The 19,934-nt window shown below is 47.6% G+C and overlaps 1 protein-coding gene across 2 annotated transcripts in view; it reads left to right on the top strand.

Annotated features, from left to right (window-relative positions):
* The first annotated feature begins 15,145 nt into the window (after positions 1–15,145).
* MTX3 (metaxin 3) overlaps positions 15,146–19,934 on the top strand; it is a 48,804-nt gene continuing 44,015 nt past the window's right edge. The window contains exons 1-2 of one of the 2 annotated variants that reach the window (XM_040421375.1): positions 15,146–15,436; positions 19,451–19,520. In XM_040421375.1, coding sequence (XP_040277309.1) covers positions 15,368–15,436; positions 19,451–19,520 — 139 coding nt within the window. In that variant the 5' untranslated portion in view covers positions 15,146–15,367. The remainder of the gene's footprint in view (positions 15,437–19,450; positions 19,521–19,934) is intronic. The other variant, XM_040421376.1, reaches the window with a different exon arrangement.

The raw sequence follows: 19,934 nt of genomic DNA on the forward strand, positions 1-19,934 counted from the left end.
CCACCTTATGGCACCCTTCCAGCCCCAATGCCCGTGGGAGGTCTAATTCACATATTCCTTTCAATGCCTGCGGTTTAACAGATTCAGGGAGGCCCAAGAGGCGCAAATTATTTCGCCTCGACTGGTTTTCCAAATCTTCTACCCGGTCCCACAATATGTCATTTTGTTTGGCCAGTTCATTCACTTTATGGGCACACTTGGCATTATCTGCTTCCAGAGATAGAGTTCTCTGCTCCAACTCCTCTAATTTTGCATCATGTTGCACAATGGCCTCCTGTATTTGTTGTAATGAGGACGACAGCGTTTTAGCCAGGGTCTCTCTGATGTCTGGAGCCAGCTGTATGGCCACTTCAATGGCCAGAGCTTTATAATCAATGCTAGGGGGAGCGGGAGGCACCGAAGACAGCACCGATGACTCACCCCTTTCCTGCGTCTCCAGCACTGGCTCTGGTGAGAGAAGGCGCGCATCCGCCATCTTGCCCTGCGCTTCTCCTGTACTGTTGGTGGAGGTAAGGCTCTGGCTACCGCTACGCAGGAGATAGCGATCCATGTAGTTTCTGTCACGGTAGGTCTGGGGTTCCGGTCTCTCAATATCTAACCCCACCGGTCACTGTTGGGGAAATAGCAGCTATATGCAGGCGGGCAAGAGTCGGAGCTCCTTAACTCCGCTGCTCGCATCCCAGCGCCGGAACCGGAAGTCTTCCGTTTTTGGTTCCGTTGTGTTTCCGTTTCCGTTCCGTTTTTTCCATATGGCATATACAGTATACAGTAATTACATAGAATAAATTGGGCTGGGCATAAAATCTTCCACCCGAATTTAGGGTCGCTACATTTAACAGCATGGCTGTTGAAGCCACCGTACTGAAGGCTCTGGGTTTTTCGGATGCAGTGGTCTGGACTATGATTCATGCCAGGAAGCCATCGTCTTCCAGAATCTACCACTGGACTTGGAAGTCCTACTTTAGTTTGTGCGAGCGGAGACAGCTGTCTCCCGCTCGTTTTTCTTTGCCGCTACTTTTGGCTTTCCTGCAGTTGGGCATAGATTTGCGGCTGGCTCTCAGTTCTCTCAAAGGGCAAGTGTCGGCTCTCTCCATTCTTTTTCAGCGAAATTTAGCTTCGCTTTCGGAGGTTCGGACTCTTCTGCAGGGGGTGGCGCATGCTGCGCCCCCCTTTCGTCCTCCATTGGATCCTTGGGATCTTAATCTTGTGCTCAACACTCTCCAACCTTCTCCGTTTGAGCCTTTGCAGCAGGTGTCGCTGCATTTCCTGTCTTATAAGGTGGCTTTGTTGGTTGCAATTACTTCTATCCGTAGTGTCAGAACTCGCGGCTTTGTCATGTCGGTCGCCTTTCCTGATCCTCCATCAGGATAAGGTGGACCTTCGCCTTGTGCAGTCCTTATTGCCGAAGGTGGTGTCGGCATTCCATCTAAATTAGATTATTCTTCCTTAATTTTGTCCAGACCCGTCTCATCCTCAAGAACAGTCGCTCCATACTCTGGACCTGGTGCGTGCAGTGCGTATCTATCTGTCCCAGACGGCATCTTTCAGGCAGACGGATTCCCTGTTCGTGTTTCCAGAGGGGCCGACACGAGGGCTGGCAGCATCAAAGACTTCCATTTCCAGATGGATTTGTTTGCCTATTGTGGAAGCGTACCGCGTTAAGGATCGGGTCCCGCCCTTCCGGGTGACTGCTCATTCGGCTCGGGCAGTGGGAGCCTCTTGGGTGATGCATCACGGGGCTTCGGCCCTTCAGGTGTGCAAGGTGGCAACCTGGTCGTCTTTGCATACCTTTTCTAAGTTTTACAGGGTGCACACCTTTGCATCTTCTGACGCTTCTTTAGGGCGTAGAGTTTTGCAAACAGCGGTTCTCTGATTGGCAGGAGAGTTGTAGTTAAAGGGACTCTGTCACCACTTTCTAACCCCCCCTTTTAAAACTATTGTTCTCTCCATGGCGCCCTTGTGATTACAAAGGTGTTGTTATAGCATAAATTCGCCGTCTCGTTTTGATAAAAATACCTTTTATCTAACCTGTCAATCTTGTGGATAAGGTGCCCAGGGCGTTTCTGAAGGTCTGAAGCTGCCGCCCGCCGCCGCCGCCGTTGGTGCCCAGCTCCTCCCCTGATCCTTTCAGCGCCGCCTGAATGTAAAGAAATCCGCCTCCGGCTCTCGCTGTGCGCACGCGCAGGATCTTTGAAAAGGAGGAGGGGGCACTGAGCGAGAGCCGGAGGCGGATTTCTTTACATTCAGGCGGCGCTGAAAGGATCAGGGGAGGAGCTGGGCACCAACGGCGGCGGCGGCGGGCGGCAGCTTCAGACCTTCAGAAACGCCCTGGGCACCTTATCCACAAGATTGACAGGTTAGATAAAAGGTATTTTTATCAAAACGAGACGGCAAATTTATGTTATAACAACACCTTTGTAATCACAAGGGCGCCATGGAGAGAACAATAGTTTTAAAAGGGGGGGTTAGAAAGTGGTGACAGAGTCCCTTTAAGCCCACCCTCAGGGACTGCTCTGGAACGTCATGGTCAATGCCTGTGTCCCCCAATGAGACGGATTAGAAAACTAGATTTTTGTACTTATCGTAAATCTGTTTCTCTTCCGTTCATTGGGGGACACAGCTCCCACCCAGTTTTTTGTTTATGGGCCTTTTCGGGCCTCTGTGGTTCTGGGTTTGCACATAATGTGATTTTTTTTATGTCTGGCTTCTCCTACTGCTTTTGCACTAAATTGATTAGCTTGGTCCCTGCAGGAAGGGATATAGCTGAAGAGGGAGGAGCTTACACTTTGTGTGCTTAGGGTCCGCCTCCTAGCGGCAACAGCTATACCCATGGTCAGTGCCTGTGTCTCCCAATGAACGGAGGAGAACCAGATTTTACGGTAAGTACAAAAATCAACTTTTTCAAAGCCAGGCCGAGGAGGGTCCCAGGACTTCAGGAAGTCATGGTGCTCGTGTTGTACCAGGGCAACATTTTCCAGGTGAAGTCCCCAGACAGCAAGGAAGGGAAGGACCCAAAAAAGAAGCAGGGTGTGTTTCAAAAACCACTGCGAAACCTGCCCTGAAAAACCTGGCCTGTGCATGCAGGAGTGTTTTAAAATCTACCACTCATCCATGGAGTATTAATTTAATTTCATCCTTTATGTACCCTGTAGTTTTACCACCTTATATCTCTGATTTAGTCCGCGCAGCTTACAGATCCACTTTTCACCAACCACTACATATTTATTTCTGTGAAACACCTGTTAGGTCAAAAGTGCCCTTTCCACACGTAACATGTTCGTACGGGGGTGCTCTTTCCAAAATGGGGTCACTTCTTGGGATTTTTTAACATGCGACATGTCAATGTCTGCCAATTCAGGTCAGCAAAATCTATATTTTGCTGTTTGATTCTAGAGCCCTGCTGTGCGCCCACACATCATTTTTTGAGCACATATGGGGTGTTGCCATATTTGGGGGGAAATGGGGAACAAATGTGGGGTGCATTTTGATCTGTTACCCTTTTGTAAAGTAAAAAATGTGGGTGTAAAGCAACTTTTTTGTAAAAAAATGCAATCTTTCATTTTTACTGCCAAGTGTTTCCTAATTCTAGGAAACACCTTTGAGGTCAAAGTGCTCACTACACACCTTGAAAGATTCCTTGAGGGGTGTAGTTTCCAAAATGGGGTAAATTTTTGGGGATTTCCACTGTAGGGCCACCTCAGGGTGTCTTCATATGCGACATAGCTCCCAATTACCATTCCAGCTAAATCCGCTCTCCTAAAGCCATATGGTGCTCCTTCCACTCTGAAGCCTGCTGTGCGCCCATACATCAGTATTTGAGCACATATGGGGTGTTTCCGTATTCAGGGGAAATGGGGAATAAAATATGGGGTGCATTTTGTCCTGTTACCCTTTTGGAAAGTGAAAAAATGTGTGTGTAAAACAACCTTTTGTGAAACAAAATGCAATTTTTCATTTTTGCTGCCAAGTGCCCATACATCAGTTTTTGAGCACATATGGGGTGTTTCTGTAAACTCCAGAATCAGTGTAATAGAATTTGAGTTTTGTTTTGGATGGTAACCCTTGATGTGTTGCAGAAAAAATAGATTAAAATCTGTTAAAAAAAATTGAAATTTTGACATTTCAATCCCATTTTCCTTTAATTCTCGTGGGACACCTAAAGGGTTAACAAAGTTTGTAAAATCAGTTTTGAATAGCTTGAGGGGTGTCGTTTCTAAAATGGGGTGATTATTGGTGGTTTCTAATATGTAAGCCCCATAAAGTGACTTCAGACCTGAGCTGGTCCTTAAAAAATTGGGTTTTGGAAATTTTCTTAAAAATTTTAAGATTTGCTTCTAAACTTCGAAGCCTTCTAACGTCCCAAAAAAATAAAATGTCATTTTCAAAATGATCCAAACATGAAGTAGACATATGAGAAATGTAAAGTAATAACTATTTTTGGAGGTATTACTATCTATTTTAAAAGTAGAGAATTTATAATTTGTAAATTTGATAATTTTTTAAAAATTTTTGTAAATTTTTATTTTTTTTTATAAATAAAAATGAAATATTTTGACTCAAATTTACCACTGACATGAAGTACAATATGTGACGAGAAAACAATCTCAGAATGGCCTGGATAAGTAAAGGCGTTTTAAAGTTATTACCACATAAAGTGACACATGTCAGATTTGCTAAAAATGGCCTGGTCCTTAAGGTGAAAAATGGCAGGGTCCTGAAGGGGTTACATAAATTTTAAGAACCTTTATTGTTATTTAGTCCCACTAGAGGAAATCACAATGCGACTGTTTGATTGCTTTTAAGATGCATAGCTATAACTTGTATACAAATGCATTATAATTTGCATTGTAACAGTGACAGGCTGCCTATTAGGCTGTGGCACAGCCTAATGGGCATGCAGTCATGGCAGGTTTTGGGCCCTTTGTTAGAGCTCTGGCTCCCATGGCAATATATTGGCACACTGGGTTTGCAGAGGGCTATGGAGGCAAAGGGTTCCCCATCCATCTAAATGCCTCGATGCTGCGGTTGCTATTGACCGTGGCATCTAGGGAGTTAAACAACCGGAACTGGAGTCATTTCTGATCCCGACTGTTACAGCAGGAGCATGGCTTCAGTCAGTGCCTGGAACCCGTGGTGTTCGTGTGACCCGTTATGAGCCCGCCTGTAGAGGGTGCTGCAAGAGATATACAGTCTTACGTGGTGGTCATTCAGATCAGTGACTGTCCTTATAATACAAGGATGGCTTATTGTACAAAACAGCTTGCAAGCGGGTGGAAACTGGTGAGGACTTTCACTGTAATCCACCAACTATCTACCTAGAATTGCATATAGCACAACTGTTATGTTTGGCTAATGCTATGTAATGCACTAATTTGTGCATTGCAGTGACTAATAAAGTCCATATTGCCATAATGTGCACTTTGTTGGCAGGCTATCAATGCACATGTACATCTTGTATGCATACTTGCAGCGAGTCTCTGAGGAGCCGGTGCAGAAGATGGGACTGGTAGTGAGGATGAGATGTGTCACTGTGTATTACATCAGGCCATTGCTCCCTGGGAATCGATGCAGTGACAAGGTGCTTTGAAGAATCAGGCCAGAAGTAAAAGTATAAAAGTCCCTCTTTACTTTGTGTAACTCGTGGAACATCCAGCAAAATAAAATACAAAGTGCAGTTCCTGGCACCAGTTGAGGAGGTATGGTGGCTGGTTGTGTGGCAATTAAACAGCACTTGAGATTCCAGGTGATGAGTGTCTGACCTGTTTCCCCTTACTGGCAGCAGGGTCTGTAAAGCTATGATTTCACAACTGCTGTCTTGACTTCTAAAGCTTCTTGGAAGCAGAGTTCTCGTTTCTGGCAATCATCTGGAGTAAGGGTCTCACAGGAGAACTGAATACAGTCCCATGGGGTGGGAGCTCTGACATGTCCTTCCTATCTCCTTGGTTTCAGGACTTGAACCCCCCTCCTGGCAGGAAGTAGGACAGGCCTCTCCTACCAAGTGGAGAGGAACATGGTGGTTAGCCATGTTCCTGCCAACCATACCTCTTCTGCTGGAATACATGGCCTTACAATGCATAACGATTTTCGCCTCCATGGTCTCAACTTTAGACTGATTATTCAGCAACAATCTGGACCTGCTGCGAGACAAAATGACATTAGTACATACATACCGTACATTTTTTGGGTGCAATTGTTCTTTAAATAAGAATGCCAAAGGTGATGTGTCACTTACCTTTCAGAATGTCATGCTGGAAATAGAAAGGTTACAATGCAGCAGAATATATCTCTAAAGCCACAAAGGATGAGATGAAATTATGGAAAGCAGGAAGCGCGTAATTATAAAAACTGATGATTTTTCCAGACAATAATGACTTAGACAGTAAAAAAAAACAACATTATTCTAAATACTTGCAGATTTAAGGAAGCAGACGTAAAAAGGAAATGCAGAACTATGAGTGATTGCATATACACTAAAGATGGCTGCTAATTGTAGTGAAGTGATGGTTCACTGAAGGAATGGTCCTAAATAAGGACGTAAGAAATGTTCTACTGTAAACTGGAATGACTACAAAACTTGGACTATAACTTAACCCCTTAAGGACGGGGTCAATTTTCGTTGCTGCTGTTTCATTTTTTTCCTCCCAACCTTCCAAAACCCATAACTTTTTAAAAGTTTCCATTCGTGCAGTACCCCAGAGGGCTACTGCATATGGTTCATTTGCAGCTTAATGGGTTAATGTTCATTGTTAATATTAGTGCACTTTTTTCAGTCTGATGTTTGTAATCCAAGAGCTGAAATGGGAACACCATTTAGTTATGTTGCCATGCTCAGTGGGATGAAGCGAGTCCTTCTCCTCTGGGTCAGTAGTTGTCTGAGAGAGAGGAAGCCTCTGCACGTGCCTGTGCAGAAGTGAGACCTGCTATAAGGAACTTTCATCCTTCCATCCCAACAGCTACCACTATGCTCTGAGAGAGAAAAAACTACAGAATATACAGACTGTTAAGGGGCAATTTAAATGACTGGTGCAAAGGTCAGCCAGTAAGTGCAATCACTTTTATACAGCCCCAGGCTTTACTGCTAGTGGATAGGGTATATCGCCTCAGGTGCTCACCACGTTTTTATCATGGATTAGCTACCTGTTGGAGGATTTAAACCCCCTGTCGGAATTGTAGGACATAAAGAGGTATTGTGCACCTCGTTGGTCTACTTGGAAAGTAGTTTGGGTCTGAGAGAGAGACTCAGAGTCAGCCATCTTACTGCCGGTTATCTTATGATCAGCACTGGAGGTATTGTGTATGTACTCTGGAGAATCTGAACTGAATGCTACAAGTGTCTTTATGAACCACCTCAACTACTTCAGTAAAAAAAAATGGATTTACCCTTACACTGGACTGATTGTTGCCTTGCACCATCGCTGCACTGCTGCCATCATCCGACCCTGCTCCTAACCTCGTACCTCGAACCCTGCCATATACCTAACATCAAAGACACCCTCAACTACCACCAGACAGGAGGCCTCCATGAAGGTCAAGGGTGTGCCTTCTGTTCACTGCTGCATGATCCAGGTGTCTCCAAAGTAAGGATAACCACCGTAAGCCAGTACTATTCTTATCTGCGCCACCACTACCACTCCCATCCAGCTTTTCACATCTTGCCCCCTGCGGGTTGCTACATTCGCATAGCCATATGAGGGTTGTATTTTAAATGACACCATTTAATTTACCATATAGGCAAATTCTTTGTGGCATTAAATTGAAAAACAAAAAAACCCACAATTCCGCAACTGATTATTGAGTATTGTATTACGACGTTCACAGTGCGCTAAAAATGACAACTTTATTTTCTGCGTGTTAGGATGATTATGGTGATAACAAAGTTATACAGTTTCTAAACCTTTAAAAATGTATTTTTTTTCTTTGCATTGTCCTATTCTGATAGCAATAAGGTTTATTTTTGTTTGTCTGCAATGCTGTGTGGGGATCATTTTTGTGGGGCAAACTATACTTTTTATCGTTACCATTTTGAGGTACATACTACTTTTTGATCATTTTTTATAAAAAAAATTTGTGGTGGGTGGCCACATGACCAAAAAACAGCAAATCAGCCATTTTTTATTTTTTTTTGGCATTCACTGCACGTGCTCATTATTGTCATATTTTAATAGTTGGACATTTCTGGATGTTGCCGTACCTATTATGTTTATTTTTTATATTTTATTTACTTCTATATGTAAAATTGGGAAAGGCGGTGATTTGAATTTTTACAAACATACAAAACATATTTTTGAAAGGCTTTTTTTTATTGTAATTTTTAGTCCCCTTTAGGGATCTTCTGATCGCTTGTCCCATAGACTGCAATACAGTAATTTTGCAGTCTATGGGATTTTCACAGGCTGCCTGTCAGGTCGTGTATCAGGCTTGGTTTCGTAGGCAGCTCGCTATGACTGCAATGGGAGCCTTCATAAGGTCCTTGGCTTCCACAGCAACCAATCAGAGCCCTGCAACTTCGCCAAAAGGTCTCGATAAGAAGATTGAGGGAGCCCCCTCTAATGTTTATGGGCTCCAACAGACTATTTTTGGAAATCCCAACAATTCCCAAGTTATTTACTGTATACCCCAAAATTAGTAGACCAAGGTGCACCATAGCCCACAGATGTTTCAACAGCTTAAAGGGACACTGTCACCTGGATTTTACTTACTGAGCTAATAACATCACCACATCAGTCTCCACGATTTACATAAAAATATACTAGTATTACTGCCCTGTGTCTTTTATTTTGTCTTTAAAATCGCTTTTATTAATATGCTAATTACCTCAATAAGAAGCCCAAGGGGACGTCCCTCCAGCAGCGCCCATTACTTCGGAACCCAAATTATTCCCTCCTCTTCGTCTACATAATGTTTGTGCAGCACCTGTAATCCCACGCATGCACCCTGGATACACATGTCAGCGCATCGGCCTCACAGAACTCATTGCGCATGCTCCAGCTTCGCTCGACCAGGAAAGGAAGAGCGGAGTGCCGCGACTTGCCGGGCGGGCGGAGGACAAAGGAGTAGGAGCGGGTCGAGCGAAGCTAGCGCATGCACAATGAGTTCTGTGAGGCCGATGCCAGGACATCGCATGGACGCTGTCATGTGTATCCAGGGTGCATGCGTGGGATTACGGGCGCTGCACAAACATTACGTCGGTGAAGAAGAGTGAATAAATTAGCAGTGGGGCGGTGCTGGGCTCTGAAATAATGGGTGCGGCTGGGCTCCAAATGCCGGAGGGACAGCCCCTTGGGCTCCTTATTGAGGTAATTAGCAAATTAATAAAAGCGATTTTATAGACAAATTACAAGACACAGGGCAGTAATACTAGTATATTTTAATGTAAATCGTGGCTGAACAACATCTGGCACCGGCATCCATCCCAACAGATAAGTTTGTTCCTGTACAATTTCGTCTCCAGCTGTTGGGGGAGTGTCACGATTCTGCCTTTTGTGGACATCCGGGTTTTGAGGGCACTAAGGATCTGGTTTCTAGATCTTATTGGTGGCCCACTCTGACCAGGGATGTCAAGTCCTACGTGTCAGCCTGTGAGGTTTGTGCCAGGTCTAAGACACCTAGGACTCGCCCTGCTGGTAACCTACGACCCCTACCCATTCCCAGTATACCCTGGTCCCATATCTCGATGGACTTTATAACTGACCTACCGCTGGCGGAGGGTAAGACTGTGGTTTGGGTAGTGGTCGATAGGTTTAGCAAGATGGTCCATTTCATTTCCCTGTCTAAATTTCCGAATGCAAAAACCCTTGCGTCTATTTTTGTGAGAGAGATTGTTCGTTTACATGGCATCCCGGAATATATTGTTTCTGACAGGGGTGTGCAGTTTGTGTCCAAATTCTGGAGGGCCTTCTATCAAAGATGTAAAATTTCATTGTCTTTTTCTTCCGCCTACCATCCTGAGAATAATGGGCAGACTGAACGCCTTAATCAGTCTGTGAAACAATTCTTGAGGTTGTATGTTGCTGATGACCAGCAATTATGGGTCAAATTCCTTCCGTTGGCTGAATTTGCTTTGAATAACCGTGTCAATTCTTCTGCTGGGGTCTCCCCTTTCTTTTTTAACCATGGTTTTCATTCCCGTTTTCATTCTTGGTCATCCTTCTCCTCCTCCTGAAGCGGATAAACTCTCCTCCGAACTGTGCACAATTTGGGCCCGGGTTCAATCGAACCTAGAAAAGGCTCAAAGTTCTCAAAAACTCAAGGCCGATAAGAGACGTTCGAAGGGGATGAACTTTCATGTTGGGGATAAAGTATGGTTGTCCTCCAAGAATCTATCTCTCAAGGTAGCTTCTAGAAAATTTGCTCCTCGTTTTATTGGACCGTATAAGATCACGGAGGTGATTAATCCGGTATCGTTTAAGTTGGAGCTGCCCGAGTCGTTCCACATTCATAATGTATTTCATAAATCTCTACTTAAAAAGTATTTTGAACCTGTTGTACCGTTGAAAGCCTCGCCTCCGCCGGTTCTTGTTAGTGATGCTGTCGAGTATGTGGTGTCTAAGATAGTGGATGTCAGGAGAGTGCGTATCTCCTTACAGTACCTAATTCACTGGAAGGGGTATGGACCCGAAGAGAGATCTTGGGTACCCGCCAGGGAGGTTCATGCTCCTAGACTTGTTCGAAAATTTCATTTAGAACACCCTAAAAGGCCATCGCCTGAAGTTTTGGGTCCGGTGGCCCCTCGTAAAAGGGGGGGTACTGTCACGAGGCACCAAAGGCGCACTCGGTCTCCCATCAGCCGCAGACCTGCTTAGCTTCGGGAGCGAGGATCTGTGTTTGGCCTCGTTCCCAGGGCGGCTTTGCTAGCCGGGAGGCTCCCTGCTCCTAGGTCTGCCTTGAGCGCCAAGCTGATCACTCAGTGCTCGACTTGTCTGTCTGTCGGTCATGTGACGCTGGCTACGTCACATGACCCTCAGACCCCACTATAAATACAGGCAGCCTGCTGGCCACAGGTTGCCTGTTAATTCTAGGTTCCTAGCTATTTGTTGGGCTACGGAATACTCACCTGATCCTGTTCCCTGACGATCCTTTGCCTGCTCCTCCTGTACTGCGCATCCCTCCCGGTATTGTAACCTCGGCTCCCACCTGACTACTCTTTGCGGACTCCTCTGGTACTTCTCTACTCTCCTGGTATTTGACCCGGCTTCTCCTGACCATTCATTGCTTAACCCTTTGTACTGCGTAGCTCTTTTGGTTCTGACTTGGTCCGTTCACGCTCCGTATTTTGTCTTGTCTGTCTTCCCTGCACATATCCTAAGTAAGGGACTGTCGTCCAGTTGTCCCCTGTCATCAGGACTCGTGAGGCAAGTAGGCAGGGCCAGGGGTGAGGGTGGAGCGCAGTGGTCATTATCCTTCCCTTTTTTTTTTCTCCTCTCGTTCCTTTTATTTTTTTTCCTTCTGCGCTTTTCCTTTTTGTTTTTTCTTTCCCCTCTCTCCCCCTTTTCCTCCCTCCAACCATTCTTATGGTCCTAGTGGAAGATGAGGACAAGAGCAAAAATGCACAAACAACCAAAATAGGTCCAAGATAAAATGACCTCACCAGTTTTTTTTGGAGGGTAAAGCAGGTCGGGAGGGGAGGCACACGGAGAGCAAGAGGGAAGCCAACAATGAGATCCACGAGGTAAGCAGGCACAGGACTAACAAACACACCAGAGGCAGGAACGGGAAGAACAAAGTCGGAAGGCCGGGGAGAAGGAGAGGGCAGGTATATAGACTGTCCCTTCTGAAAGGTGCATTGGAGAGTAAGACCTTCCGCTAGCGTTTCAGGCACAGTTCAAATCACGGGGGTGTTCACAAGGAAGAGGGAGATACAGATTCCACAAAGAATAGGCAGCAGACCGGACTCACCAGCCCTCTAAAGCCATCATAACGAACCGCCACAGTAAGATACGTGGTCGCCACAGATCAGTCCGAGAGCTTAGAGACAAGGCTTGAGACGGAGCACGGGAGACGCGGGGAGAATATTCAGGAGGAGGGCGTGACGCGCCTTCCTTAAAGGGGTTCTGCAGTTTCTTTAAACTGATGATCTATCCTCTGGATAGATCATCAGCATCTGATCGGCAGGGGTCCGACACCTGGGACCCCCGCTGATCAGCTGTTCGAGAAGGTAGCGGCGCTCCAGGAGCGCCGCGGCCCATGGGTGTAGGAACCCCCAAAAATCTGGGGGGAACAGCATTTTTGCTCGCCAGGTATATTCTTATTCAATAAACTGCGAGTTGTTTATATCGTTAAATTTTAAGTGTGTGTGTGTGTAACCCCCCCCCCCCCCCTTCCCCACACTTACAGTTCTGAAGACTCAGGGGTGCTGGCTTGGCCAGGCAGAAGGAGTGTGGGAGACTGTGAGGCCTTTTTCTCCAAGCTGCTCCGGATCAGTGCTCTAATAATAGCCCCCCCAATCATGTGCCAGTAATAACAGCCCCCCCCAATCATGTGCCAGTAATAATAGCCCCCCCAATCATGTGCCAGTAATAACAGCCCCCCCAATCATGTGCCAGTAATAACAGCCCCCCCAATCATGTGCCAGTAATAACAGCCCCCCCAATCATGTGCCAGTAATAGCCCCCCCAATTATGTGCCAGTAATAGCCCCCCTAATCATGTGCCAGTAATAGCCCCCCCAATCATGTGCCAGTAATAGCCCCCCCAATCATGTGCCAGTAATATCCCCCCAATCATGTGCCAGTAATAGCCCCCCAATCAAGTGCCAGTAATAGCCCCCCCCAATCAAGCACCAGTAATAGCCCCCCACGACTAGTATCAATGGCATGGGCGGGGCTAAGCTCTGTTCACTTGAATGGAGCTTAGCTCCGCCCAGGCCATCCATTGGATACTAGTATGACGTCACTGGGCCTGCGGTAAAAAGTGAGAAGGCCGCGGTTTGGGCGTAGGAAGCGGGGGGGACGGATCCCCCCCAGGAAATAATGCGGGGGGGACAGGTATGGTCAAATCCCCCCCAGCGGCAGCGGGGCAATGTGTGCGGCGGCAGCGGGGCAGGCACTGAGATGAGCTCATCTCCATAGTGATCTGTTTGTATCGCCGTCCTCAGGACAGCGATACAAACAGAAGGCTGCGGAGGAGCAGGGCAGGGAGGTGTGTCCCTTTCCTGTTCCTCTGATAGGCTGCCGGCACTACTAGGCCGGCAGCCTATCAGAGGCCGGCGTAGGCGGCGCGATGACGTCATCGTGCCGCCTTAGCCGTACAGCGCTGGAGTCGGGACACAGTGACAGGCCTGAAGAGGCCTGCATCGCATCGCTCCAAAGAGGTAAGTATAAGTGTTAATTTTTTTTTTTTATATATACAATACTTTGTTTTACTGGCACATGATTGGGGGGGGGGCTATTACTGGCACTTGATTGGGGGGGCTATTATTGGCACTTGATTGGGGGGGCTATTACTGGCACTTGATTGGGGGGGGCTATTACTGGCACTTGATTGGGGGGGCTATTACTGGCACCACCTGATTGGGGGGGCTATTACTGGCACTTGATTGGGGGGGGCTATTACTGGCACTTGATTGGGGGGGCTATTACTGGCACTTGATTGGGGGGGGCTATTACTGGCACTTGATTGGGGGGGCTATTACTGGCACCACCTGATTGGGGGGGCTATTACTGGCACTTGATTGGGGGGGCTATTACTGGCACTTGATTGGGGGGGCTATTACTGGCACTTGATTGGGGGGGCTATTACTGGCACATGATTGGGGGGGTTATTACTGGCGCTTGATTGGGGGGCTATTACTGGCGCTTGATTGGGGGGGGCTATTACTGGCACTTGATTGGGGGGCTATTACTGGCACATGATTGGGGGGCTATTACTGGCACATGATTGGGGGGGCTATTACTGGCACATGATTGGGGGGCTATTACTGGCACATGATTGGGGGGGCTATTACCGGCACATGATTGGGGGGGCTATTACTGGCACATGATTGGGGGGGCTATTACTGGCACATGATTAGGGGGGCTATTACTGGCACATGATTGGGGGGGCTATTACTGGCACATGATTGGGGGGGCTATTACTGGCACATGATTGGGGGGGCTATTACTGGCACATGATTGGGGGGGCTATTACTGGCACATGATTGGGGGGGCTGTTATTACTGGCACATGATTGGGGGGGCTGTTATTACTGGCACATGATTGGGGGGGCTGTTATTACTGGCACATGATTGGGGGGCTGTTATTACTGGCACATGATTGGGGGGGCTATTATTACTGGCACATGATTGGGGGGGGCTGTTATTACTGGCACATGATTGGGGGGGCTATTATTAGAGCACTGATCCGAAGCAGCTTGGAGAAAAAGGCCTCACAGTCTCCCACACTCCTTCTGCCTGGCCAAGCCAGCACCCCTGAGTCTTCAGAACTGTAAGTGTGGGGAAGGGGAAGGGGGGGTTCACACACACACACACACTTAAAATTTAACGATATAAGCAACTCGCAGTTTATTGAATAAGAATATACCCGGCGAGCAAAAATGCTGTTCCCCCCAGATTTTTGGGGGTTCCTACACCCATGGTCCGCGGCGCTCCTGGAGCGCCGCTACCTTCTCAAACAGCTGATCGGCGGGGGTCCCAGGTGTCGGACCCCCGCCGATCAGATGCTTATGATCTATCCAGAGGATAGATCATCAGTTTAAAGAAACTGCAGAACCCCTTTAAGTCATCACGTCCGCGCCTTCCTTACGCTGTATGTATTATTATTAGTACTATTTATTATTATTGCTATTAGTAATATTATAATTATTATATAATTATATTTAATATAATATTATTAAATATAATAAAAAGTTATATTAAAAATAATGCTATTATTAATAGTAGTACTATTTATTATTATTGCTATTATTAGTAATTTATTTACTATTATGTATGATTATTAATACTATTTATTATTGGTATTAGTCATACCATTTATTATTTTTATTATGATTATCTATAATAGTAAAAAAGTAATACTAATTCTTGCCTTATTATAAGTAATTTGTCCATAGCCTACAACTCTGGAGAATGTCGTCACCCGACGGTCAGTCATCATTCTGAATCCTAGCGTCTGAAGGACGTCATCGATGCGGGCGGGAAGCCTTCCTGGTAGTGGGCGGGGTAAAACAATGTACGGAGTGGGCGTGGTCTATGAATGTTTACCTCTGCTGATTCCCCGTAGGGGGCGGGGCTCAGCAGGGATCCTTTGCGATGTATGTAATGGCGTGGCTCCGCCCCTTCGGGGGATGGACGTTGTGTGAGGTTCAGTCTACGGCAGGAAATTCCGGACCGACGCTCCGTTGTTGTGGCCGGTTTGCCCCGGGGACTCCCCGTGATGGAGCTGAGGTATTGGGGTGGTGACTGGGGGCTCCCCTCCGTGCACCCCGAATGCCTGGTTGTGCTGGTAAGAGCGCCGGGACCCCTTGAGATGTCGCAGTGCCTGCTGGGTGGTCAGTGTGACAGCAGAGGACAGGTGCTCCCATCATCCTGCTGCGGGCCCTGCACCCCTATCTACAGCTGTAGTCATCCATACACACGGAGCGTTATCTCTCCAAGGTCACTGTGGTGAGCTGTGTGGGGACTTAAAGGGATTTTCCAGGCATAAAATAATAAACATTGCGGTGTACCTCCATCCTCCTCCATAGTGGTGGTTAGCTTCCAACACAAGGTCAGAGATTTATGAAACTGGTGTAAAGTAGAACTGGCTTAGTTGCCCATAGCAACCAATCAGATTACAGCTTTCATTTTCCACAGGAGCTCTGAAAAGTGAAATTTGATTGGTTGCTATGGGCAACTAAGCCAGTTCTACTTTACACCAGTTTTGATCATTCTCCCCCAGTAACTGTTCTCCCCAGTCTCTTATTGTGTAATAGGTCTGATGGCATTATATGATGTTTGTGCAGGTTGCGCTTTGAGGCTTGGCCTGGACGGTCACCTGTGAGGTCACCCATCATCCCTGGTGACATGGTTGTGAATGCGTAACTCTTCCATGTTTACCCATGAGCCCTAACCTGGTAGAGATCAGCGTGATCCTGACGAGGTCGCCATGACAGTGAGCCATGCTTTACTCTGAAATACCACAGCTCTTAAATAAAAACGCTTCAAAAACCGAGCCGGCACAGGGAGAAGAGTCCGCTGTGTGGCTTCTCTTCACCCTGCTTGGCTTCAGTGATAGAGCGCCCCCTATACACTAACGGGAGGGGCTCGTCAGTCAGGTTCTTCCCCCGACACCCGGGCTGTCGTGTCTTTTTCCCCCACTCTCCCGGGCTGTCGTGTCTTTCCCCCCCCCCGCTCTCCCGGGCTGTCGTGTCTTTCCCCCCCCGCTCTCCCGGGCTGTCGTGTCTTTCCCCCCCCGCTCTCCCGGGCTGTCGTGTCTTTCCCCCCCCGCTCTCCCGGGCTGTCGTGTCTTTCCCCCCCCGCTCTCCCGGGCTGTCGTGTCTTTCCCCCCCCGCTCTCCCGGGCTGTCGTGTCTTTCCCCCCCGCTCTCCCGGGCTGTCGTGTCTTTCCCCCCCGCTCTCCCGGGCTGTCGTGTCTTTCCCCCCCGCTCTCCCGGGCTGTCGTGTCTTTCCCCCCCGCTCTCCCGGGCTGTCGTGTCTTTCCCCCCCGCTCTCCCGGGCTGTCGTGTCTTTCCCCCCCGCTCTCCCGGGCTGTCGTGTCTTTCCCCCCCGCTCTCCCGGGCTGTCGTGTCTTTCCCCCCCGCTCTCCCGGGCTGTCGTGTCTTTCCCTCCCGCTCTCCCGGGCTGTCGTGTCTTTCCCCCCCGCTCTCCCGGGCTGTCGTGTCCTTCCCCCCTGCTCTCCCGGGCTGTCGTCTCCCAAAATGCGTATAGCGCACATCTGTGAAAAATGGAAATGTCAGTATTCTCACCTGCAAGCAATGCGTCATTGGAGAATACCTTATCTTCATGTGAAACCTATAATAAAAATTATGAAATAAGTCACACAGGTCGTAATGTCCTGTACAACTAAGTGCTCTGTAAGTGGTCTACATGAGCCCGTAAGGCCCCTTTCACATGAGCGATGCGTGAAGTGAACGCATAGCACCCGCACTGAATCCTGAATTGTTTTTCACGCATCAGTTCTGCGCTGCGTGAAAATCGCAGCATGTTATATTGTGCGTTTTTCACGCAGCCCTGGCCACATAGAAGTGAAGGGAACTTTAGGGAAAAACGCATCGCACCCGGATGTAACCTGAATGCAGTGTTTTTCACTAATAGTTCCTAGGAGATGTTGTTTGTAAGTCTTCAGTTTTTTTTCACGCGCGTAAAAAACGCATAAAAACTGATTGCACCCACGTGGGAAAAAGTGAAACAATGAACGCAGATGCAGACAAAACTGACTGTACTTGTGTGCAAAATGGTGCGAGTTTCACCGAACGCATCCGGAGGCAATCTGTATCGTTCGTGTGAAAGGAGCCTAAGGCTGAGTTCACGCGGGCTACATTTCCGCGCTGGTGCAATGCGTGAGGTGAATGCATTGCACCCGCACTGAATCCGGACCCATTCACTTCTATGGGGCTGTTCACATGAGCGGTGATTTTCACGCATCACTTGTGCGTTGCGTGAAAATTGCAGCATGTTCTATATTGTGCGTTTATCACGCAACGCAGGCCCCATAGAAGTGAATGGGGCTGCGTGAAAATCGCAAGCAAGTGCGGATGCGGTGCGAGTTTCACGCATGGTTGCTAAGATGACCGTCTATTCACTGTATTATTTTCCCTTATAACATGGTTATAAGGGAAAATAATAGCATTCTTTAATACAGAATGCTTAGTAGAAGGTCAATTGAGGGTTAAAAAAAAAAATAACTCGCCTCCTCCTTTTGATCGCATAGTTGCCGATCTCTTCTTACTTCTTTAATCATGAGCTGCCGGCTAAAGGACCTGTGGGGACATCACATCCCATGGTCCATCACCGTGGTGATGGACTGTATGATTGGACCATGTGATGAGCTCAGTGACGTCACCACAGGTCCTTTGACAGGTCCTGAAGAAAGAACAGGAGACCAGCAGCTACGCGATCAATTGGAGGAGGTGAGTTAATTATTTTTATTTTTTTTAACCCTCAATTGACCTTGTACTAAGCATTCTGTATTCAGAATGCTATTCTTTTCCCTTATAACCATGTTATAAGGGGAAATAATACAATCTACAGAACACCGATCCCAAACCTGAAATTTAGTGAAGAAGTTCAGGTCTGGGTACCACATTCAGTTTTTTATCACGCGCGTGCAAAACGCATTGCACCCGCGCAATAAAAACTGAACTACGGAACGCAATCGCTGTCAAAACTGACTGCAATTGCGTACCTACTCGCGCGGGTTTGCCGCAATGCACCCAGGACGCATCCTGAGCCAAAACGTGGCGCCCGTGTGAACCCAGCCTAAAGGGGTTGTGTCTCTTCAGAAAATAGTATTTATCATGTAGAGAAAGTTAATACAAGGCACTTACTAATGTATTGTGATTGTCCATATTGCCTCCTTTGCTGGCTGGATTCATTTTTTTTATCACGTTATACTCGTGTCACATGACCCTCCTTCTGTGGCCCTGTTGGCACTGGAGTGCGTGGACTGGTGCAAGCCGTCAGGCACAGGCGATGACACAGGCCCGGGGGCAGCTCTTCTCTCAGACGGTGGACCAGTCTTATGAGTCCGCGTATCCTTAGCTCTTCAGCGGCCCTGTCATGTTTCCCGGGGTCCTTGGGCAGCGTGCCTCGCTCTCCTTACTACAGCCACCCCTGGGAGTCGTCCCCTCCGGCTTCCCCTGCCTGACCCGACCTGTATCGCTCTGGCTCAGTAAGGATCTTTGTTATTGGTTATTTCAGGCACAGGCAGCATCGCTGCGCTGCCTGTGCCGTTTACAGCGCTCACTGCGCTGATGAATGTGGGGGAAAAGTCTAAGGCGTATTGGTACGCCTTAAACTTTTTCCAGGGAGTAAAATGGCCTGAACAAGCGTCATAGACGCTTGTACAGGTGTTATTGCGACCTATGGTCAGGCAGGAGCTCTCAGCATCAGAAGTCATTAGGATGCAGTGAGTTCAGGTGTTCAGTCGTGGAAATGAAGCCATCACACACAGCGCGTTTCCTGGGCCAGTGACTGGCTGAGCAAGTATCTCCAGGCATTTCCTATGTGTGGAGATAAGACCAGGAAGCAGAGTCCAGTGTGGATGGGGTAAGCGTTGGAACGGCAGCCGCATGGGATTGGTGTGATGAATATCCCTTACCCTATTCTGAGCCCGAATTTCCTCGCCCTTGACAACCTTTCTAAAGGTTGATGCAATATTACTGGCCCCCAAAACCCCTATGGCACCAGTGCTGCTGTGGGACATTATGGCACTGTGGCCTACCTACCAACATGTGCATTATAACTATGAACACCAATGCTATTTACATGTTCCTAACTGTCCTCTCTTCATTTTCTAGGCATATGCAAAATTTGGTGGAGCCCCCCTAGTACTGAATCCTGTGGATTATACCTGGGCAAATTCACAAGGTATTTCTGCGTCTCTAAGCATACTTAGTTTTGTGTATTACAGACGCTATAATATACAGCGGTGCTGGTGATGGTAAGATGTCCAGGCAAGGAACAGTCCCCAAGGTCATGCTTGGAGGATATCGCCCAGAGAACCCAGGGTAATTCATGATGTGCCGATTATAACAGTGGTTCAGTACTAAGGAAACCCTGAAAACGTGACCCTTGGGTGTTCTCGAGGGCTGGTAGTGTCATTGCCAACTAACGCTCATCACCCATCACGTGATGTCTGTAAGTGCTGCCAAACACAATAACCAGTTGTTGGCAGGATGAAAGTAGCAGCAAATGTAATAAACCCCCCACAATACTCTCCTGTAATCCCTGCCACTCCAGTGCTACTGCTAGGGTGGTCAGGGGCCGACTGGGAACTTAAAG

Source organism: Bufo bufo, chromosome 2 (assembly GCF_905171765.1).
Source record: "Bufo bufo chromosome 2, aBufBuf1.1, whole genome shotgun sequence".
Taxonomy (NCBI): domain Eukaryota; kingdom Metazoa; phylum Chordata; class Amphibia; order Anura; family Bufonidae; genus Bufo; species Bufo bufo.